Source organism: Manis pentadactyla, chromosome 1, assembly GCF_030020395.1.
Source record: "Manis pentadactyla isolate mManPen7 chromosome 1, mManPen7.hap1, whole genome shotgun sequence".
Classification (NCBI taxonomy): domain Eukaryota; kingdom Metazoa; phylum Chordata; class Mammalia; order Pholidota; family Manidae; genus Manis; species Manis pentadactyla.
In genome coordinates this window covers 74,757,060-74,781,797 of record NC_080019.1, presented here as the reverse complement: position 1 = coordinate 74,781,797, position 24,738 = coordinate 74,757,060, and the positions used below count along the sequence as shown (strand labels likewise).

The 24,738-nt window shown below is 34.9% G+C and overlaps 1 protein-coding gene across 11 annotated transcripts in view; it reads right to left on the bottom strand.

Annotated features, from left to right (window-relative positions):
* Window positions 1–24,738, bottom strand: part of PIK3CB (phosphatidylinositol-4,5-bisphosphate 3-kinase catalytic subunit beta) — a 265,299-nt gene that overhangs the window by 88,290 nt on the left and 152,271 nt on the right. For 10 of the 11 annotated variants that reach the window (XM_036877283.2, XM_036877281.2, XM_057498687.1 and 7 more), the window contains 4 exons: window positions 21,652–21,903; window positions 20,170–20,266; window positions 18,693–18,823; window positions 16,315–16,365 (listed from right to left, as the gene is read on the bottom strand). The exons of the other annotated variant lie outside the window; for it this stretch is intronic. In XM_036877283.2, the coding sequence (XP_036733178.1) occupies window positions 16,315–16,365; window positions 18,693–18,823; window positions 20,170–20,266; window positions 21,652–21,903 (531 nt within the window). The remainder of the gene's footprint in view (window positions 1–16,314; window positions 16,366–18,692; window positions 18,824–20,169; window positions 20,267–21,651; window positions 21,904–24,738) is intronic. 11 annotated transcript variants of the gene reach the window in all.

Here is a 24,738-nt window from a genome sequence, read left to right as displayed (position 1 = left end):
TACAACCCTTAAATAGAATTCGTGCCTCATATCAAATTTACCGAGTATCATAATTCTTCCAAGTGGTAAAGATACCTCAAGACAAATGCTGGGCATAGAAGCCACAGGGCATAAATATGCAAAGAAGTAAAAAGCTAACTTTTTCAAACAATAAGGCTTCTCTCTCACTTACCAACTTCACATTTCCCTGTATGGCCCCGGAAGATGACTGGTTAGCCAGAGACGGGTAAGATTCCTCAAGGGAGGAACAACCTAAGACAGGCACAGTCGCAGGGGGGCCATCAGGTGAGAAATTGGGGATCAACAGAGGTGAGGCTTAGAACCTCACCCCCCCTATTCTGAGAGAAATCTTCTGCATACGTGGATGTTTTATTGCCCTTGTCTAGCTTGGATTAACACATAGTCTACAGGCACACACCTGATCATCTACATGTGCTCTCTTACAACACTAAACTATGTTTTCTACCTTTATCTTGTATCTACCTACCACTTCAGCATTTTATTAAAAATAATAATAATAAAGAGAGAAATGTGGGATCCACATATAAATCAAGTATAAAAACCAAATGAGTATTCATATTTGAACTGACTGTTTATAGTTCATAATGCATGAGCAAAACCGAAAGTTTCTGTGATGACTGCCCTTGTACTGTTCACTATGTAACTTATTCATTATGTAAGAATTTGTTCTACATGTAAAAACTTGTTTGTTATGCCTCAGAAGATTGGAGACTGACAAAAATTAGGCTTGGGGTGGAATAATGATTGTGCATTGAGCATTGACTCCCCTATACAGAATTTTATTGTCGTTAACAACCATTTGATCAATAAATATGAGAGATGCCCTCACAAAAAAAAAAAAAAAAAAAAAGGACAGACTTCCAATGGTAAAATAAATTAGTAACCGGGATGTAATGTATAGCATAAGGAATATAGTCAAGATATTGTAACAGCCTGGTAGGGTGATAGCCGGAACCTAGAATTATGTATATAAATGTTCTACCACTGTGTTGTACACTTGAAACTCATGTAATGTAATACTGTGTGTCAACTACCCTTCAATAAAAAATAATTATTAAAAAAAAAAAAAAAAAAAAAAAAAAAAAAAAAAAAAAGATCAGTGGTTGCTAGAGACAGGGAGGGGCTAGGGTGGGAGAATTAATAGGCAGAGTACAAAGGACTTGCAGGGCAGTGAAATACTGTATGATATTATGATGATGGGTGTATGCATTATACATTTGTCCAAACCCACGGTATTCATGCATACCACCAAGAGTGAAACCTAAGGTAAACAATGGACTCTGGTGATTATGATGTGTCAATGTAGGTTTGCTCTTGGTAACATATGCACCATTCCAGAGAATGATGTTGATAATGGGGGAGGCTATGCATTTGTAGGAGCAACTGATTTGTGGAAAATCTCTATTACCTTCCTCCTGATTTTGTTGTGAACCTAAAATGCTCTGAGAAAAAAAAAGTCTTATTTGAACACACACAAACACAGACACACACAGATTCTATGTATTATTAAAGTGGTTTTATATTAAGATCCTCAACCTAAAAAATAAAAAGGGTATGCTCTATTTTACAGGCTTGCCTAGGTTTCTCTAAAAAGTGATCATAAGATGTCATGAGGATTTAAAACTGAAACTTATACTCACATCTTAAAGTGAAACCTATTATTGCAAACAACAAAAAGTATAAATTGTTCACGTTAGAAAAAAAGACTAAGTTAAATACTGCAAAAAGCTACAAACCTACTGTAATTTCATGGATCAAAATTAGAATCCACAGACCTACTTTAAGTAAATTATGAAGACCCAGGAGTAAACTAAGGTCTTCCATTTGTTTACTGAGCTTTCATGAAAAGCAGAGCGCTGAATAAAATGCCAAGGTAAAAATAAGTACCAGAAATGTGGCAGGAAATCGAACAAAATACAGAATCTTAAATTATTTTATAAAACCCACAGTAATCAGTAATGAAAAATTATACTGCACAGCACAACTGGTGAACTTACATACATGTTCAAATGCTTGAACTAAAATAATGGTGAAACGTAATAAAAATTAACACTCATATGCTATTTTTATGTTCAGGTTTTTCAAAATTCATAAACACATTATGTTATAATAGTGATTATTAACCAAACTAAAACAGAACATAGAAAGGCAAAACTAGAGAAAAAAATTCTGTGGTGGTATATCCAAATCAGAGGCACTAATAAGAACACATAGTTTTTAATAGGTATATAAAGAAATACATCTCTATCCTTATATTAGGCCAAATTAATATAAAAACATATATACATCTGTATTATCTAGCTCTTGTTTCATGAAAGTCCTAGATGCACTTGCACACAAACAGCAGTGAGCACACCAATGCTCAGATCTTGTATTCTAAATACTTTTCACAAGTAAAAGGAATCAGGCAACCCTGGAGAAATGACTGACTCCAAAGTTAGAGTAAACACTAGATGAGCTGGGAACACTTTGTTGTACCAGAAAGAACAAAATATTCAAAGAATGATAGAGAAATATCAAAAAGATATTGGGAGACAGCTTGAATGGGCTGTCACTGGCCAAATCTGGTCATTTTGAGCATCAAAATAAATGACAGTAACGAAGTCATTAATAAATAAGAATCACAAATCCATACCACTTACTATCAGTTAAAAAAAAAGAGCAAGTAAATGGGGTATAAGAAAAACCTCTACCCCATGATGCTACTAACAAATCCAAAAAGAAAAATAAATTTGAAAATCAGCACTTGGCAAACTACTGTAGTAATACTGATTCAGGCAAAATGTATTAATAAATAATAAAACAGGTGAAATTTTGATGTGAAACAAGATGTGTACTCTATCTCAAAATATGCCCACAAAATAATTGTTAACTTCATAGCAGAAAAATCTAGTAGACATTCTCATGATTGAGTGATAACAATTAATATCAATAGTAATGGAATAAATTGTCATTGTTTGCCTCCAGCTAAAATGCAGTACACCTCCACTACTTAAATGTATCCACGCTAAAAATGCAGAGCTGAAATCAGCACAACACAAAATTATAAGGCAAATCCAAATTGAGAGACATTCTACAAAATAACTGGTCTGTATTTTTTAAAATGTCACCATCATTAAAGATAAGGAAAGACTGAGGAAACTGTTTTAGAATGAGGGAAACTAAAATGACATGACAATCAAATACAAGTAATCCTCGGCTGGATCCTAGCCCAATAAAGGACATTATTGAGATAATTGGCTAAATTTGAATGGAATATGTACATTAGAAAATGGAACTCTATCAAATATTATTTTCCTGATTTTATGAATAGATTCTGGTTAAGTATGAGAATGTTCTAGTTTTTAGGAAATACACTGAATTAAAGGGCAAAAGGGCATGGTGTATGCCACTTAATCTCAAATGATTCACAAAATATGCACACACACACATAGATTGATAGAACGAATGTAAAATGTTAACAGCTGGGGAAGCTGAACTATATGGGAACCCTTTGTACTCTTCTCACAACTTTTCCGTATGTTTGAAATTTTTTTCTTAATGGTTAATATTTCTCTCCCTGAAATCGAAGGCTGTAAACATTCCAAATCATTCCACTAAGAAAACATTATAGGAAGATCCCCCAACCTCTGAACTAAAAGCTGAGTCATTATCTGCATTATCCAAAGCCAGCCAGTAAGATTCTGTACCTGAGTTTTTTCAGTAATAAAATAAGACAAACTTCATTTATGAAATAGATGTTTTAGATTACAGGATCTTGGTAAGAAAATGTCTACACAATGCCAAATGCCCCATAGAGGATGAAATAGCCTCAAGTTCATAACCACTGGAGAAGAAGTACTCTACCCAAGAGAATTGAAACCAGGGTCTAGAAAAGATATTTGTACACCCATGTTCAGACCATTGACAAATGAATGGATATATAATATTCCACTGCATGTGGTACATATATGCAATATATTATTCAGCCTTAAAGGGAAGAAAATTTTAACACCTGCTACAAGATGGATGAACCTCAAAAACATTATGCTAAATGAAATAAGCCAGTCACAAAAAGATAAAATACTGCATGATTCAATTTATATGCAGAACCTGGAATCGTCAAGATTCGTATAGATGGAAAGTAAAGTAATGGATGTCAAGGGATGACAGGATGGGAAATGAGGAATTAAATGGATATAGAGTTTCTGTCTTACAAGATGCAAAGTTCTGGAAACTGGTTGCACTTAATATGTTAAGCATATTATGAATATCCTCAACATTTCTTAACTGTACATTTAAAAATTATTGAGATGGTAGATTTTATTATGTATTCTATGACAATAAAAAAAAATTTTAATTCCAAGAACAGGTTAAGTCTCTTAGTAAAGTGAAGGTAAATTCTCTTGAAAAACTGTGTATATATATTATACATATACATATATATATATATACAACATGTATATACCTATAAATGCACACACACACAAAATTCAACAGACCAATGTACAACAGATCTTATTAAGGGAGGTAACCTGGTCTTGGCACAAATATGAACAGTGGATTAAAACAGTGGAATGAGAACACAGTTCTTTTCATTCCCCTCATTCAAAAGACCATGAAGTATCCAGAAGATATCATCTTTTTGGTAACATCAATCAATAACAGCTCTGGGAAACAAGCAAGAGTGCCTAACATATGAATCCTTTAATGAAAGAAAGCAGATGGGACTAGGAATCATATCTGCTAGGACCCTTGCAGTAGTGACAAAACAGTTCTGGGGGACCTCCAGCTCAGAATCAAAAGATAACAGAAATATCACAAGGCCAGAGGGAATCATCAGGGAGATTTATCAAGAGATCTGCTGGTGGGCAGCAGCTTTGGTTAAGCATGCCCTTTCCTCAATACTAAGCTACCAACAGCAATGACACTGGCCTCACACTGAAGGTTGGACCGACCCTAGGGAGACACCTGATTCCAAAGGTATGGAAATCTTCACACAGAAGAGACCCCACTATCAGCATAGTCTACCCTAACTTACAGTTATTGACAACAGGTTACAGTGAATAGGCAGACCACCAGGAAGTCAAAGTATACATAAGAGCTAAAGAATCACCAAACATTTGAGAAAAACCAGTGTGAAAAAAGAAAAGATGCCAAAAGAAGCAAGACCATTTTAAAAAACCAAGATTATTTAATTCCTCAAATACAACTACGGTGACATTAGAGCCATGAAAAATAATCAGCTATCTTTTAAAAGATTACTGACATTTTAAAAAGAAAAAAAGAAACAAAACCCAACCTGACTATTAATAATGAATTCAAGTTAAAATAATGTGACACCAATTTTTTGTCCACTGGACTGACATATTAAAAGCGTTGGCAGAAATGTGAAAAGATAGGAACTCTTCCACAGTGTGAGGGGTTTGTAAATTTTAAGCCTTTTAGGGTTTGCAATTTGGTAGAATTCTTATTACAATGGGATTGTCTTTGATCTAATAATTTCATTTCTAAGAATTCATCCTGTAAAATGCATATAGAAGTATGTACGTGTATAAAGAAATACGTACAAAATATTCATTTCAGCACTTTTAGTGGAGAATAACTGCAAATAAACAAAACATGAATCAGTAGGGATACATATGTTTAATAACTAATGACTAATAATTAATGACATGGAATATTAAGAAGGCTTTAAAAAGAGAGAAGTGAGACTCTTCATACAGACACATTAAGATCCACAAAATGCATTAAATGAAAGAGAAAATAAAGATCTCATTTATTCTTAAAAAAGGAAATAAGTATTTATGCATAAAGATATGCAAATGCATATGCAGCACTAGGATTGGTAGCTACAAGCTAAACTGTTTACACAGTTATCTCTGAGATAGAAAGCAGGTGGGGATTATAGAAAAAAACTTTCATTTTTTGTTTCACAATTTATTAATTGTATTATGTGTCCAATTTTTAGAAAAAGGTACATTACAAGCAAAGAAAGGCAAATCCTGGATGATTTCACTTATTTCTCAAACATAAAAACAAATGAAAACAGCATTATACTTACAGACACTAAGAAGTGAATTGTAGTTATTGAGAGGAGGGGGCAGGGGTATAAGGGCACAATAATTTGCAATCACAATATAAGCTGATCAGGGGGACTGCTGAACCACTGTGATATATATTTGAAACCAACATTAAGACTGTATATTAATGATACTGTTATAAAAACTAAATACTAAAAAAAAAAAGAGGTACATCAAACCTGGGCAAAAGGAACCCTTTGGTTTAGGTAAAGTACATCATGATAGAAATAATCAAATTAACTTATGTTTCTGATTTCACGGAACAGTATTAAGACGAATAAAGGAAAACTAAAAAGAGGCATTAGAATGAAGATACCGGCATATAATGGTTATCTCTTAAGCTCTAATTATGTTTCAGTAATTCCCGGACAACTGATAAGTATATACTTGTAATAAACTTCTTTTGCTTTAGTAAACAGAGCTACTTGTAAAGCATTTCCAGTAGATTATTTGTGCTGCATGGTTATGGAAACTTTTAAGACTTCACATGGAAAAGCAGAAGACAGCCTAGGCTGGACATTTTTCAACCTAGCCAACATTAACAGTGCTTTGGTTCTGTGCAACAGAGAAAAACACATACTATTAACATTTTGCCTCCTGTTCTCAATATAATTACCATTCTATGTAGAACTGCTTTACTGAAAACACCTAAAGCTTTAAATAGATGACATGAAAATGAAGTATCATATTTGAACTCAGCAATCTTTTAGTAGAGAGAATCAAATTAAAAAGTATAGATGGTGATAACCTAGAAGAAATGGACAACTTTCTAGAAAAATACAGCCTTCCAAGGCTGACCCAAGGAGAAACAGAAAATCTGAACAGACCAATTACCAGCAAGGAAATTCAATTGGTAATCAAAAAATGAGAGAAGAACAAAATACTTGGGCCAGATTATTTCACTGCTGAATTTTATCAAACACATAGTAAAGACCTAATACCCATTCTTCTTAAAGTTTTCTAAAAACTAGAAGAGGAGGGAATACTCCCAAACACATTCTACGAGGCCAGAATCATTCTAACACGAAAAATAGGAAAAGACACCACCAAAAAAGAAAATTACAGACCAATATCCCTGATGAGCATAGACGCAAAAATACTCGACAAAATATAAGGCAACTAAATTCAAAAATACATCAAAAGGATCATCCATCACGATCAGGTGGGATTCACCCCAGGGATGCAAGGATAGTACAACATTCGAAAATCCATCAACATCATCCACCACATCAACAAAAAGGACAAAAATCACATGATCTTCTCCATAGATACTGAAAAAGCATTTGACAAAATGCAAGATACATTCATGATAAAAACTCTCAAAAAAATGGGTATAGACGGCAAGTATCTCAACATACTAAAGGCCATATATGACAAACCCACAGCCAACATTAGAATTAACAGCAAGAAGCTGAAAGCTTTTCCTTTAAGATCGGGAACAACACAAGGATGCTCACTCGACCAACTTTTATTCAGCATAGTTCTGCAGGTTCCAACCACAGCAATCAGACAACACAAAGAAATAAAAGGCATCCCGACTGGTAACAAAGAAGTCAAACAGTCCCTGTTTGCAGATGACATGATATTGTACATAACAAACCCAAAAGAATCCACTACAAAACTACTAGATCTAATATCTGAATACAGCAAAGTTGCAGGAAACAAAATTAATATACAGGAAATCTGTTGCATTCCTATACACTAACGATGAACTAGCAGGAAGAGAAATCAGGAAAACAATTCCGTTCACAATTGCAACAAAAAGCATAAAATACCTAGGAATAAACCTAACCAAGGGAGTGAAAGACCTATACTCTGAAAACTGGAAGACACTCATGAGAGAAATTAAAGAAGATACCATTAAATGGAAACACATCCCGTGCTCATGGATAGGAAGAATTAACACTGTCAAAATGGCCATCCGGCCTAAAGCAATCTACAGAATCACTGCAATCCCGATCAAAATACCAACCGCATTCTTCAATGCACTGGAACAAATAGCCCTAAAATTCATATGGAACCACAAAAGACCCTGAATCATCAAAGCAATCCTGAGATGGAAGAACAATGCGGGGGTAATTATGTTCCCTGACTTCAAATTCTACTACAAAGCCACAGTAATCAAGACAATTTGGTACGGGCACAAGAACAGAACCAAACACAAGTATAACAGGATAGAGACTCCAGATATTAACCCAAACATATATGGTCAATTAATATACGATAAAGGAGCCATGGATATACAGTGGGGAAATGACATCCTCTTCAAAGGCTGGTATTGGCAAAACTGGACAGCTACATGTAAGAGAATGAAGCTGGATTACTGTCTAACTCCATCCACAAAAGTAAACACAAAATGGATCAAAGACCAGAAAGTAAGTCATGAAACCATAAAACTATCAGAAAAACACACAGGCAAAAATCTCTTGAACATAAACATGAGCACCTTCTACATGAACATATCTCCCCAGGCAAGGGAAAAAAAAGCAAAAATGAACAAGTGGGGCTATATCAAATTAAAAAGCTTCTGTACAGCAAAGGACACAATCAGTAGAACAGAAAGACATGCTACAGTATGGGAGAATGTATTCATAAATGATATATCCAATAAGGGGTTGACATCCAAATTATATAAAGAGTTCATGTCTCAACAAACAAAAAGCAAATAAGCCAATTAAAAAATGGGAAGACGAGCTGAACAGACACTTCTCCAAAGAAGAAATTCAGATGGCCAACAGGCACATGAAAAGATGCTCCACATCTTTAATCATCAGAGAAATGCAAATTAAAACCACAATGAGATATCACCTCACACCAGTTAGGATTGCCAACATCCAAAAGACAAACAACAACGAATGTTGGTGAGGATGTGGAGAAAGGGAAAACCTCCTATACTGCTGGGGTGAATGTAAATTAGTCCAACCATTGTGGAAAGCAGTATGGAGGTACATCAAAATGCTCAAAACAGACTTACCATTTGACCCAGGAATTGCACTCCTAGGAATTTACCCTAAGAATGCAGCAATCAAGTATGAGAAAGATCAGTGCACCCCTATGTTTATCGCAGCACTATTTACAATAGCCAAGAATTGGAAGCAACCTAAATGTCCATCGATAGATGAATGGATAAAGAAGATGTAGTACATATACACAATGGAATACTACTCAGCCATAAGAAAAGGGCAAATCCTACCATTTGCAACAACATGGATGGAGCTGAAGGGTATTATGCTAAGTGAAATAAGCCAAGCAGAGAAAGAGAAATACCAAATGATTTCACTCATCTGTGGAGTATAAGAACAAAGAAAAAACTGAAGTAACAAGACAGCAGCAGAATCACAGAACTCAAGAATGGACTAACAGGTACCAATGGGAAAGGGACTGGGGAGGATGAGTGGGTAGGGAGGGATAAGTGGGGGGAGGAACAAGGGGAGTATTAAGATCAGCATGCATAGTGGGGGTGGGAGAAAGGGGAGGGCTGTACAACACAGAGAAGACAAGTAGAGATTATACAGCATTTAGCTATGCTGATGGACAGTGACTGTAAAGGAGTTTATAGCAGGGACCTGGTATAGGGGAGAGCCTAGTAAAGATAATATTCTTCATGTAAGTGTAGATTAAAGATAACAAAAAAAAAAAGGGGGGGGGGATTACTCCATGATAGGATAAAACTAACTGTAAATCAATGATTAATGCATGCTTTAAATATCCTTAACTTTGATCACTTAAAGGGTGTCAGATGATCGGCTATGGAGGTACACTTTTCTGATAATATACTTTTCTCTTAAAAAAAAAAGCAGTTCCTGTGTGGTGAAGTCCAGTGAGTTCTACACAATGGCATAAAGGGCAGATCAAAGTGTGGGCAAAGGGTCTCTTTGTATTTATACAGAGGATCAAAGCCTAATTTGGCTACCCAGAAAATGAACTAAGATACTATATGAAAAAGAACTTCCAACATCAGCACTCTCTGGAAGATTCATACCAGAAGATGATCATCAAAAAACCTCAACAAAGATCCAGGCGATGCTGCAGTTGTAGCTGCATTCATCCCATCGGTTCCTGGACTTGCCATTGGAATGAAGAAGGAGATATCTAAACTGGCTTTTGCATACAGTAAACAACAAATTTGACTGGATCTACACCGTCGGAACACAACCGAGAATTAAGAGAAGTGCAAGTTGCAGCACTCCAAAATCTTGGGACTACAGACTATCTACTGTTAAAAGAACATATGGGATGTGATCAATTCCGAGGAATGGGCTGGTTTAATTTGTCTGATTTCTCTCAGACTGTTCAACTACAGTTGGACAATACCCATCATATCATAGACAAATTTTCACAAATGCCTAGGATGCCTAACTGGTTTTCTTGGCCTCACCGGAGATAGCTGTTAATTATAGATCTGGTTTCATTATGTAACTGTATTCCTGTTATGTTAATGTGTGTGTGCAATTTAATCAGTAGTTTAAAACCTATAAATGCTTAAATTACTCTACAAGAAGATATGTCAAAGAAATAATCAATCTCCCCAAGTTTTCTTCCATCTGCTACCTCTATAGCTTTTCTTCTTCCTTCCTAATTACAACCCTTAAATAGAATTCATGCCTCATATTGAATTTACCGAGTATCATAATTACTCCAAGTGCTAAAGATACCTCAAGACAAATGCTCGGCATAAAAGCCACAGGGCATAAATATGCATAGAAGTAAAAAGCTAACCTTTTCAAACAATATGTCTTCTCTCTCGCTTACCAACTTTACATCACCCTGTATGGCCCCGGAAGATGACTGGTTAGCCAGAGATGGGTAAGATTCCTCAAGGGAGGAACAACCTAAGACAGGCACAGTCGCAGAGGGCCCAACAGGTGAGAAATTGGGGATCAACAGAGGTGAGGCTTAGAACCTCTCCCCCCCTGTTTTGAGAGAAATCTTCTGCATCCGTGGATGTTTTATTGCCCTTGTCTAGCTTGGATTAACACTTAGTCTACAGACACACACCTGATCATCTACATTTGCTCTCTTACAACACTAAACTATGTTTTCTACCTTTATCTTGCATCTACCTACCACTTCAGCATTTTATTAAAAATAATAATAATAAAGAGAGAAATGTGGTATCCACATATAAATCAAGTATAAAAATCAAACGAATATTCATATTTGACCTGATTGTTTATAGTTCATAATGCATGATCAAAACCGAAAGTTTCTGTGATGACTTCCCTTGTACTGTTCACCATGTAACTTATTCAATATGTAAGAATTTCTTCTCCATGTAAGAACTTGTTCGTTATGCTTCAGAAGATTGGAGACTGATGAAAATTAGGCTTGGGGTGGATTAATGATTGTGCATTGAGCATTAACTCCCCTATACAGAATCTTATTGTTGTTAACAACCATTTGATGAATAAATATGAGAGATGCCCTCTGAAAAAAAAAAAAAAAGTACACACTTCCAATTGTAAAATAAATAAGTAACCAGGATGTAATATATAACATAAGGAATATAGTCAAAATATTGTAACAACTTTGTATGGTGATACCTGGTAGCTAGAATTATCATGTATATAAATGTTGAATCACTGTGTTGTACACCTGAAACTAATGTAATACTGTGTGTCAACTACCCTTCAATAAAAAATAATTATCTAAAAAAAAAACTTCAATAAGCGCGTTAAGTTAGACAGTCAGGTAGTAAAGAAGCTAGCCTTGAACCTTTGGTAACCACAAATCTAAAGCATGCAATGGCAATAAGTACATATCTATCAATAATCAACCTAAATGTAAATGGACTGAATGCACCAATTAAAAGACACAGAGTAATAGAATGGATAAAAAAGCAAGACCCATCTATATGCTGCTTACAAGAGACTCACCTCAAGTCTAAAGACATACACAGACTAAAACTCAAGGGATGGAAAAAGATATCTCATGCAAACAACAGGGAGAGAAAAGCAGGTGTTGCAATACTGATATCAGACAAAATAGACTTCAAAACAAAGAAAGGAACAAGAGATAAAAAAGGACATTATATAATGATAAAGGGCTCAGTCCAACAAGAGGATATAACCATTATAAACATATATGCACCCAATACAGGAGCACCAATATATGTGAAACAAATACTAAAAGAAATAAAGGAGGAAATAGAATGCAATGCATTCATTATGGGAGACTTTAACACACCACTCACTCCAAAGGACACATCCACCGCACAGAAAATAAGAAAGGACACCAAGTCACTGAACAACACACTACAACAGATGGACCTAATAGACATCTATAGAACTCTACATCCAAAAGCAACAGGATATACATTCTTCTCAAGTGCACATGGAACATTCTCCAGAATAGACCACATACTAGTCCACAAAAAGAGCCTCAGTAAATTCAAAAAGATTGAAATCCTACCAACCAACTTTTCAGTCCTCAAAGGTATAAAACTAGAAATAAATTGTATGAAGAAAGCAAAAAGGCTCACAAACACATGGAGGCTTAACAACATGCTCCTAAATAATCAATGGATCAGTGACCAAACTAAAATGGAGATCCAGCAATACATGGAAACAAATAACAACAACACGAAGCCCCAACTTCTGTGGGACGCAGCAAAAGCAGTCTGAAGAGGAAAGTATATAGCAATCCAGGCATGTTTAAAGAAGAACAAACCCAAATGAATAGTCTAATGTCACAATTATCAAAATTGCAAAAAGAAGAACAAATGAGGCCTAAGGTTATGAGACGGAGGGACATAATAAAGATCAGAGAAGAAATAAATAAAATTGAGAAGAATAAAACAATAGAAAAAAAATCAATGAAACCAAGAGCTGGTTCTTCGAGAAAATAAACAAAATAGATAAGCCTCTAGCCAGACTTATTAAGAGAAAAAGAGAGTCAACACACATCAACAGAATCAGAAACGAGAAAGGAAAAATCACGACGGACCCCACAAAAATACAAAGAATTATTAGAGAATACTATGAAAACCTATATGCTAACAAGCTGGAAAACCTGGGAGAAATGGGCACCTTCCTAGAAAAATACAACCTTCTGAGACTGACCCAGAAAGAAAGAGAAAATCTAAACAGACCAAATACCAGCAACAAAATTGAAATGGTAATCAAAAAAACTACCCAAGAACAAAACCCCCAGGCCAGATGGATTTACCTCGGAATTTTATCAGACATACAGAGAAGACATAATACCCATTCTCCTTAAAGTTTTCCACAAAATATAAGAGGAGGAAATACTTCCAAACTCATTCTATGAAGCCAACATCACCCTAATACCAAAACCAGGCAAAGACCCCACCAAAAAAGAAAACTACAGACCAATATCCCTGATGAACGTAGATGCAAAAATACTCAACAAAATATTAGCAAAACCAAATTCAAAAATACATCAAAAGGATCATAAACCATGACAAAGTGGGATTCATCCAAGGGATGCAAGGATGGTACAACATTCGAAAATCCATCAACATCAATCATCCACCACATCAACAAAAAGGACAAAAACCACATGATCATCTCCATAGATGCTGAGGAAGCATTCGACAAAATTCAACATCCATTAATGGGCATAGAGGGCAAGTACCTCAACATAATAAAGGCCATACATGATAAACCCACAGCCAACATTATACTGAACAGGGAGAGGCTGAAAATTTTTCCTCTGAGATCGGGAACAAGACAGGGATGCCCACTCTCCCCACTGTTATTCAACATAGTACTGGAGGTCCTAGCCACGGCAATTAGACAAAACAAAGAAATACAAGGAATCCAGATTGGTAAAGAAGAAGTCAAGCTGTCACTATCTGCAGATGACATGATATTGTACATAAAAAACCCTAAAGACTCCACTTCAAAACTACTAGAACTAATATTGGAATTCAGCAAAGTTGCACAATACAAAATTAACACACAGAAGTCTGTGGTTTTCCTATACACTAACAATGAACTAATAGAAATAAAAATCAGGAAAACAATTGCATTCACAATAGCATCAAAAAGAATAAAATACCTAGGAAAAAACCTTACCAAGGAAGTGAAAGAGCAATACCCTGAAAACTACAAGACACTCTTAAGAGAAGTTAAAGAGGACACTAACAAATGGAAACTCATCCCATGCTCCTGGCTAGGAAGAATTAATATCGTCAAAATGGCCATCCTGCCCAAAGCAATATACAGATTTGAAGCAATCCCTATCAAATAACCAACAGCATTCTTCAATGAACTGGAACAAATAGTTCAAAAATTCATATGGAACAACCAAAGACCCCGAATAGCCAAAGCAATCCTGAGAAGTAAGAATAAAGTGGGGGGGATCTCACTCCCCAACTTCAAGCTCTACTACAAAGCCACAGTAATCAAGACAATTTGGTACTGGCACAAGAACAGACCCACAGACCAGTGGAACAGAATAGACTCCAAACATTAACCCAAACATATATGGCCAATTAATATATGATAAAGGAGCCATGGACATACAATGGGGAAATGACAGTCTGTTCAACAGATGGTGCTGGCAAAACTGGACAGCTACATGTAAGAGAATGAAACTGGATCACTGTCTAACCCTATACACAAAAGTAAATTTGAAATGGATCAAAGACCTGAATGTAAATCATGAAACCATAAAAATCTTAGAAAAAAACATAGGCAAAATCTCATGGACATAAACATGAGTGACTTCTTCATGAACATATCTCCCTGGGCAAGGGAAACAAAAGCAAAAATGAACAAGTGGGACTACATCAAGCTGAAAAGCTTCTGTACAGCAAAGGACACCATCAATAGAACAAAAAGGTATCCTACAGTATGGGAGAATATATTCATAAATGACAGATCCGATAAAGGGTTGACATCCAAAATATATAAAGGGCTCATACACCTGAACAAGCAAAAAGCAAATAATCCAATTAAAAAATGGGCAGAGGAGCTGAATAGACAGTTCTCTAAAGAAGAAATTCAGATGGCCAACAGACACATGAAAAGATGCTGCACATCGCTTGTCATCAGAGAAACCCAAATTAAAACCAAAATGAGACATCACCTCACACCAGTAAGGAACGCCATCATCGAAAAGACAAACAACAACAAATGTTGGCGAGGTTGTGGAGAAAGGGGAACATTCCTACACTGCTGGTGGGAATGTAAATTACTTCAACCATTGTGGAAAGCAGTATGGAGGTTCCTCAAAATGCTCAAAATAGACTTACCATTTGACCCAGGAATTCCACTCCTAGGAATTTACCCTAAGAATGCAGCACTCCAGTGCTTGAAAAAGACAGATGCACCCCTATGTTTATCGCTGCACTATTTACAATAGCCAAGATATGGAAGCAACCTAAATGTCCATCAGTAGATGAATGGATAAAGAAGATGTGGTACATATACACAATGGAATATTACTCTGCCATAGGAAAAAAACAGATCTTACCATTTGCAACAACTTGGATGGAGCTAGAGGGTATTATGCTCAGTGAAATAAGCCAGGTGGAGAAAGACAAGTATCAAATGATTTCACTCATATGTGGAGTATAAGAACAAAGGAATACTGAAGGAACAAAATAGCAGCAGAATCACAGAACCCAAGAATGGACTAATAGTTATCAAAGGGAAAGGGACTGGGGAGGATCGGTGGGAAGGGAGGGACAAGGGCGGGGAAAAAGAAAGGGGGCACTACGATTAGCATGTATAGTGGGGGGGAAGGCAAGGGGTGGGCTGTGCAACACAGAGAAGACAAGTAGTGATTTTACAGCATCTTACTGCGCTGACGGACAGTGACCGTGAAGGGGTATGTGGGGGGGGACTTGGTGCAGGGGGGGAGCCTAGTAATCATAATGTTGTTCATGTAATTGTAGATTAATGATACCAAAATAAATAAAAGGAAAAAGAAATTTAAAAAAAAAAAAGAAAAAAAGGGAAAAAAAGAAATGCACAGCCTACCATTTCAACTGAATAATATGCACAAAAACAGTGTTGCTCATCTACGAGATGTCATAGCATCCTTGACAGACAAGCTGCCGAACCTGAGCTTGTATCAGAGAAGTGCTTACCACTGAACAGACCACATGCAAGTAACTGCCATTTAACAAAACAATATGTATATAATCATGTACACTCAATTACTGTTCTTGGTCTTCTGTAAGTTCATTAGCACAAATGAGATGATGAAACTAGTAATGAGCACAACTTTTTAAAGGCCATTTTAAAACCTTGATACTTACAGATACATTAGCACTATCACTGCTTGCAATCTCAGCTGCTTTTTCAATAATCTGTTTAAGAGAAATTTTTAATTAAATTGTGTCTCTTGCATTTATAAAATATTAAATGTAAATGACTACACTTGGACTTAGACTACAAGGAACTACACATGGTCTGGTTTTAGAATGCAAACATAAATTTCAGATGTGAAATGGTATTATGCAGTGATGCACAATCTTCAAACTCTTGACAACCAGGAAACAATGGCATCACTATAAGGGACTGTAACTCCTAGGATTATCTGTAGATAAAATATGTATCTTAAATATGTATGTGAAAAAAATTTAAATATAGCTAAATGTTTTCTGGTTAAGAAAATGGAAAGGTATGTCAGAGTTACTAAATATAGAACAAGTTTTGTCACTTGTTTTTATCTTTTTTTCTTAACAGATACCAAAAGTAAAACTAATGTTGCGTGAGCCTACAAGTATTTTTTAACACATTAAGTACAAAAGGGGCCCTGATTCTTAAAAAGATAGGGACCCTCAGGTCCAATGGGAAGATCAGTTGGTAAACAATCTGAAGATCCATAACTGGTCCTGAGTTACATAATCCTAAGTGAATAATTTTACTGCATCCCCATGTATAAAACATACTGATAATTCCCAACCTATTTCATACGTTTGTTAAAGTATTATACTTATGAAATTAAACAATAACCATAAAATTGACTTTGTAAGAAAAGCTGATCACAGCAAAAAATTTTCACTTTTTATGTTGTTTTTTAAATGAGATATGGAAGTTGTAAAACTAAAGGAAAATCAGTAAATATAAACCTATTTATAGATATTTAAAGACTAAAATCTTTCAATTATAAAGGTCACAGGGATGAAAAGTACAATATAGGGAATATAGTCAATATTTTATTAACTTTGTATGGCAACAAATGGTAATATACTTATCATGGTGAGCATTTTGTATTGTATATAAATGTCAAATCACTATGTTGTATACCTGAAACCAATATAATATTATGTGAACTATACTCCAATTATTTAAAAAAATAAACACTCCCCATGGGATTAGAAAGGCAAAGGGAAAGTTTAGTGACCAGTTGTACATGATTTAAGCACTGCCCAAATAAAACATTTTAAAGAAGCTGGACTGCTCTTGAAATATTACATTTAAAATACTTAAGTTTGCACAGATGTTATATTTGTAAAAATTCATCATAAAGCATCTCAATTTGATTCAAAAGAAACTATAACTGATGACTAAACACCTAACATATTAATCCAAAATGGGCATACCTCAGACTACTATATGTATCACAAGAAGCTATGGCTTATGGATAAATTCTATTCTGAGGAACAAAGCCAGGGCACAATTGGCATAAATGTAATGGGTGAGTCAGAACTTACCTTTTTCTACTCAATGTACACTAAGGTATATGGTTATTGATAGAAATCTTGGGATTTCTACTGTAATAATCACAAAATTTAATTTGGTTGTACATTACTATCAGAAAAACATTTTAAAATAATTTGAAATGAAAGTTACTTCTTAGATGAAACTCGAAAAGGGAAATATTAAGTTATATAAATTAAATTTACATACTATTTCAAATCTACTCTATACAGTCTGGGAGAGCTGAACAATACATACAATTAAGTTTGTAAATGGATTAATTTAAATATTTAGTATTAAAATCAGATTTTAAAGGCACCGTGTTCTCAAATGGATTAAGGAAAATATCTGAGAATTTGCTCAAAGATTTCCTCAAAAAATCAGGATCAATCACACCCAAAACAAAGATAACAAATATGAAGATGAAACATATAACAGCTTAGTTCTTTTAGCATATGAATGGTCAGAGCCCTGTTTTTAGACCCACTAGATACCCTCTTTATCCATAGGACATGCAGCTTGTAAATGGGCGAAGAAATGGAAGTCCTTGCCATGGATTCTGCAAAAGTAATAGTACCTTAGTAAGTCCTACTAATAGGACTTCTGTTCTTTGAATATCAATTCTAACACAGCAGTGATTATGTCCTTAATCTCTGCTCATGTTGGGGATGTTCCACTGTACATTTCACATGGTAAGAGTTATATGTGAATGCATTTATGCCCTTTTATATTGAAAAGGACCTCAGAGAACAATTATGATTTCCTTCCTTTATAAATGAGTAACCTGAATTCCAGAGATGTCACGTCTCACTTGGTGGGTGATAAAGGCAGGACTAAATAGAGTTGCCTCCCTCAACTGAACCATGCTGTCAATGTATGTGACATTTTGAAAGAGAAACAGACATACAGAGCTTAAACTGTAAACATAGAGAGCCAAAAACTCTTAATTCAATTACTTCATCAATAGGGGCCCTTAAAATAACTAGCTTACCTTATCGAAGGGAGGGTAATAATAAGGTTGCTTTTTATTATCTGGGAATTTGATATGCAAAGCTGTTGCATTTTCAGTATATGGATTTGTTTGAACAGTTCCCATTGGATTCAACATTTCTTCAAGTTCATCTAAAACATGCATGCAAATAGTTTTGATTCTTAAGAAAATGTTTTTGAAACTGACAACAAAGCCTTAATGGATTTCAATCATGAAAATTACTTTAATAACTTTCACCACAGGAAGTTTAGCAGACAATTGTATCAGTAAGACTCTAAATTGCTGTTAATATTTAGCACAGAATTTGGATGTTGAGTTTATATACATATTAAAAATGAAAAAGTTTATAGCTACCCTCACCACTCTTTTCAAATTTGTTGATACTCCCAATCTTGGAAAAAAACTTAAATGGTACTGCTCTCCCTCCATCTTGGATGGTCCATAGGAATTTTTATTATTTCATCATTATATATGGATTTCTTAATCACATGTAATCTGATTTCCATGGACATCATAGTACCATGGTATTTTACTAGTCATCAGTGACATTCCTTTCAAAAAACCAATATTGTTAATTGTATGTTCTATAATCACATAACTGCTGATACAGTTAAACACCTTCATGGGTAATTTCTGTACCACTCCGTTCAAGTGGTAGTCCTTCAACCTCACCAGCTACTTCATTCTTCAAGACACTCCTTTTCCGCCCACATCCTAGGCATGAACCATTCATAAAACTATGTATAGAAGTCTTAGATTTCAAGGCTGTCATAAATCCCTGGAGTTCTAATAATATAACTTCTTCATTTTACAGATAAACAACTGTTAAAGAGACATTAAACTCAAGAACAGAGCTAGCAATACAACCTTAAGTTTTGCCTTTCCAAACTAATTTCTCTGTTCTTATACTGATTTTTAGCACAGTTACTCTCTGGACTTCCTAAGGAAATAAAAATGTACATTCTGTCCAGGCCTAATGTCTAATTAGTATGCACATCAATTTACTAATCTCTGAGCATCACTTTTTTTATCTGTAAAATGCAGATAAAACCATCTACCTCATAAGGGTACTCTGAGTAGTATTTGAGAAATACAGGCACATGAAAAGTTTTCCTCTTAGCTCAATTTTCAGGCTAAAGCCAATTACAGAGTGAGTGTTTTTACTATCCCTTTCTACATTAGTGATGTTCCTTCTATTAGCATAGAAATGTAGTACAACTAGGAGCAACAAAAGTTGTTATAAAGATGACACTATTTCTTAAGAATTTCTCAAAAACCTATAAAAACAAAACATTTAAAGGGAGAATACATTCATCAAAGTAATGAAAACATTAAAATAGTCTGTGGAAATATGTTTTTGAATACAAAATGCTGGTTTCTTTACTGAACTGAAGGAATAGTGACTCATTAAGAACACTAACTAGTCCACATGCCAAAAGTTACTCTTCAACAAGCAGGATTAGAATGTAAATCTTACCAGGAAATGAAGACCAGCTGTGCAATATTGTATCTCCAGATCTCAGCTGACCTTTAAAGTCAAAAACCATGGTATTTACCCATGCTACGGGATAATGCTGTGGAAAAGGACACCATTGCATAAATATACTAACAATGAACTTTAACATGTGAACTTGTACATGCCCCTTGTTTCAATAATGCTACTTCTAGAACTTTCTGGAGTTTTAAATGATTTTCCAAGAAATCATCTAAAGTAAAAACAAAATGTACACGGAAAAATGTCCAAAATTTCTATACTGGCTTAAGAAGACTCTAAAAGCCATTTAATTATATGCTATTTTATACAATAAAATAGTGTATACAAAAAATGGAACATTTACTGTGCAGCACTGCAAATGTTGAGAAATCTTTAATGATTCAAGAAAATGTGTGACATAATGTCACGTATATGGTAAGACTTTTCAGTCATTATAAATCTTAATATAGGAGAACGTAGTTTCTTTAGGTATTACAGAATTAATTTATATTTCAAAAAGGAAGCACCAACCAGTGAAAACAGTTTTATGTAGACAATTAACTTGGTTACAGTGTCTGAAAAAACTTGATCGAATAATCAAATGCTGTCGGTAAAATTCTGTATTTACCAGTGGATAAAAAAATACTAAGTAATTATCCAGTGACATTTTAGACAAGAAAATTTATTTTTAAATAAACTATATGATAGTAACCAGAAGAAATGCTTACTTTCTCATGTTAAGAATAAAAGGATACTCATTCATATAACCTATTTTTTTAAAAGCACAGGCACACATAAAATTAACGTCCCCATCCTTCCAAAAAAATTTCATAAGGGAAAAGACTTGACTGAAAATATGAAGTGAAAGATGAGAATACGAGAACAGATGTGCCATCCTTTATACAAAATTTAAAATCCAAGAAACTCAAAAACTAAACATTTGTTCAAAACATATTTTTGACAGTAAAAAATGGTCACAAATGTCATGAAGTTAACTGAAAGCTTTCATCTGTCTCATTTAGTGGATATTTACATATTTCACTGCTAGATACTGATTATGTGTTTGATTACAGATTTGTGCCCCAGACTCCACAAGTTTGTGTTGAAAGAAGTACAATCGATTATCTTCCTAAAATGTACAAAATTCTGAATTCTACAAGACACATGGTGAATGTTAAGGGACTGTAATCCTGTAATTTTTTAAATTTCTTTATAATTTTTTATACAGATCTTCGATACAGTATTACATTTATAATACAACACCTAAAATATTTCCTAAAATAAACTTATACCAAAAGAGAAATGAATAGGACATAAAAATGGAGACTTACTGTCTTTTCAAAATCAGATCATAGGGACCAAAGTCATACAATGTAATTTCACTTGTATTACTCAATTATTTCAGAGTTCTAAAATTATTCTAATACTATTATTCCATTGAATTATTCCATTATAAAAATGTGTTCAAAGTTAGTACGTAATTACCACTTTTCCAGACTTCCTGATGGTCTGATATTTAGAGGGATTAATAGTTTTAGTTGATTTCTTTGTTTTCACTTTATCCAAAACTGCATACACAGCAAAACATAATCGAGTCATTCGTGGAAGGTCACAGGTACTAATATCAAATTCCAGTAGTTCATTCCAAATGTGATCACTTTTCCCTGATATCTCTGAGCTTACAATGGTTTTACATAGGAGTTCGGTACCATGAAAAAGGCCAGCCCTGACATGAACCTGTAAGAGGGAGACAAAAAATACAGCATCGTGAATATTGCTCCACTGTAACACCTATATTTTGGAAAGTAAAGAAACATAATGGGACAAGCAGCACACCAACTCTAGGAAAATCAATTTGTTCACAGAACCCAGAGACTGTAAATAACCAATATATGATTTACTAAACTATTATTTTAACATATTATTTCCTTAGGAAGTAGGCCAGTTAAAAAATTCCATGGCTATGAAATTAAACTGGCAATAAAAAAACTACCAAAGATGAAAAACTATATGCTAACAAACTGGATAACCTAGAAGAAACGGACAACTTTCTAGAAAAAGACAACCTTCTAAGACTGACCAAGGACCAAACAGAAAATCTAAACAGACCAATCACCAGCAACTAAATTGAATCGGTAATAAAAAAACTACCCATTATTATGTTTAGTACACACGGTGTGGGGGTTCAAGGGGAGAACAGCGTATCACAGACAAGGGACATGGTGGATCTCTGGCATCTTGCTGCACTGATGGACAATGACTGCATTAGGGTATGGGTGGGGACTTGATAATATGGGTAAATGTAGTAACCACATCGTTTTTTCATGTGAAACCTTCCTGAGAGTGTGTATCAATCACACCTTAAAAAAAAAAAAAAAAATACCCAAGACCAAAACACCCGGTACAGATGGATTCATCGCTGAATTTTATCAGACATTTGGAGGAGACATAATACCCATTCTCCTTAAAGTTTTCCAAACAATAGAAGAGGAGGAAATACTTCCGAACTCATTCTATGAAGGCAGCATCACTCTAATACCAAAACCAGGCAAAAACACCACAAAAAAAGAAAATTACAGACCAATATCCCTGAAGAACATAGATGTAAAAATATTCAACAAAATATTTACAAACCGAATTCAAAAATACATCGAGGAACATACACAATTATCAAGTGGGAATTCATCTTAGGGATGCAAGGATGGTACAACATTAGAAAAATCCATCAACATCAAACACCACATCAACAAAAAGGACAAAAACCACATGATCATCTCCATAAATGCTGAAAAAGCATTCGACAAAATTAACACCCATTCATGATAAAAACTATCAACAAAATGGGTATAGAGGGCAAGTTCATCAACATAATAAAGGCCATATATGACAAACCCACAGCCAACATCATACTTAACAGCAAGCAGCAGAAAGCTTTTCCTCTAAGATCAGAAACAAGACAAGAATACCCAGTCTCCCCACTTTTATTCACAATACTACTGGAGGTCCTAGCCACGGCAATCAGACAAAACAAAGAAATAAAAGGCATCCTGATTGGTAAGGAAGAAGTCAAACTGTCATTATTTGAAGATGACAGGATGTTGTACATGAAAAACCGTAAAGAATCCACTCTAAAACTACTAGAACTAATATCTGAATTCAGCAAAGTTACAGGATACAAAATTAATACACAGAAATCTGTTGCATTCCTATACAGTAACAATGAACTAGCAGAAAGAGAAATCAGGAAAACAATTCCATTCATAATTGCATCAAAAAGAATAAAATACCTAGGAATAAACCTAACCAAGGAAGTAAAAGACCTATACCGAGAACTACAAGACACTCTTATGAGAAATTAAAGAGGACACTAACAAACGGAAATTCATCCCATGCTCTTGGGTGAGAAGAATTAATATTATCAAAATGGACATCCTGACTAAAGCAATAAGCAGATTCAATGCAATCCCTATCAAAATGCCAACAGCATTCTTCATCAAACTGGAACAAACAGTTCTAAAATTCATATGGAACCACAAAAGACCCCAAAGAGCCAAAGCAATCCTAACAAGGAAGAATAAAGCTGGAGGTATCTCATTTCCCAACTTTAAGCTGTACTACAAAGCCACAGTAATCAAGACAATTTGGTACTGGCACAAGAAAAGAACCACAGACCAATGGAATACAATAGAGAGTCCAGATATTAACCCAAACATATAAGGTCAATTAATATACGATAAAGGAGCCAATGGATATACAATGGGGAAATGACAGCCTCTTCAACAGCTGGTGTTGGCAAAACTGGACAGCTACATGTAAGAGAATGAAACTGGATCATTGTCTAACCCCATACACAAAAGTAAACTTGAAATGGATTGAAGACCAGAATGTGAGTTATGAAACCATAAACTCTTAGAAAAAAACATAGGCAAAAATCTCTTGGACATAAACATGAGCAACTTCTTCATGAACATATCTCCCCAGGCAAGGAAAACCAAAGCAAAAATGAACAAGTGGGACTATATCAAGCTGAAAAGCTTCTGTACAGCAAAGGACACCATCAATAGAACAAAAAGGCATCCTACAATATGGGGGAATATATTCATAAATGACATATCCAATAAGGTGTTAACATTCAAAATATATAAAGAGCCCATGAACCTCAACAAAGAAAAAGCAAATAATCCAATTAAAAAGTGGGCAGAGGAGCTGAACACTTGCCAAGGAAGAAATTTAGATGGTCAACAGACACATGAAAAGATTCTCATCACTAATCATCAGAGAAATGCAAATTAAAACCACAATGTGATATCACCTCACACCAGTAAGGATCGCCCTATGAATATTATTCAGCCATAAGAAGAAAACCAATCCCACCATTTGCAACAACATGGAAGGGTATTATGCTCACTGAAATAAGCCAGGCAGAGAAAGACAAGTACCAAATGATTTCACTCATTATGAAGTATAAGAACAAAGCAAAAACTGAAGGAACAAAACAGCAGCAGACTCACAGAACCCAAGAATGGACTAAGAGTTACCAAAGGGAAAGGGACTGGAGAGGATGGTGGAAAG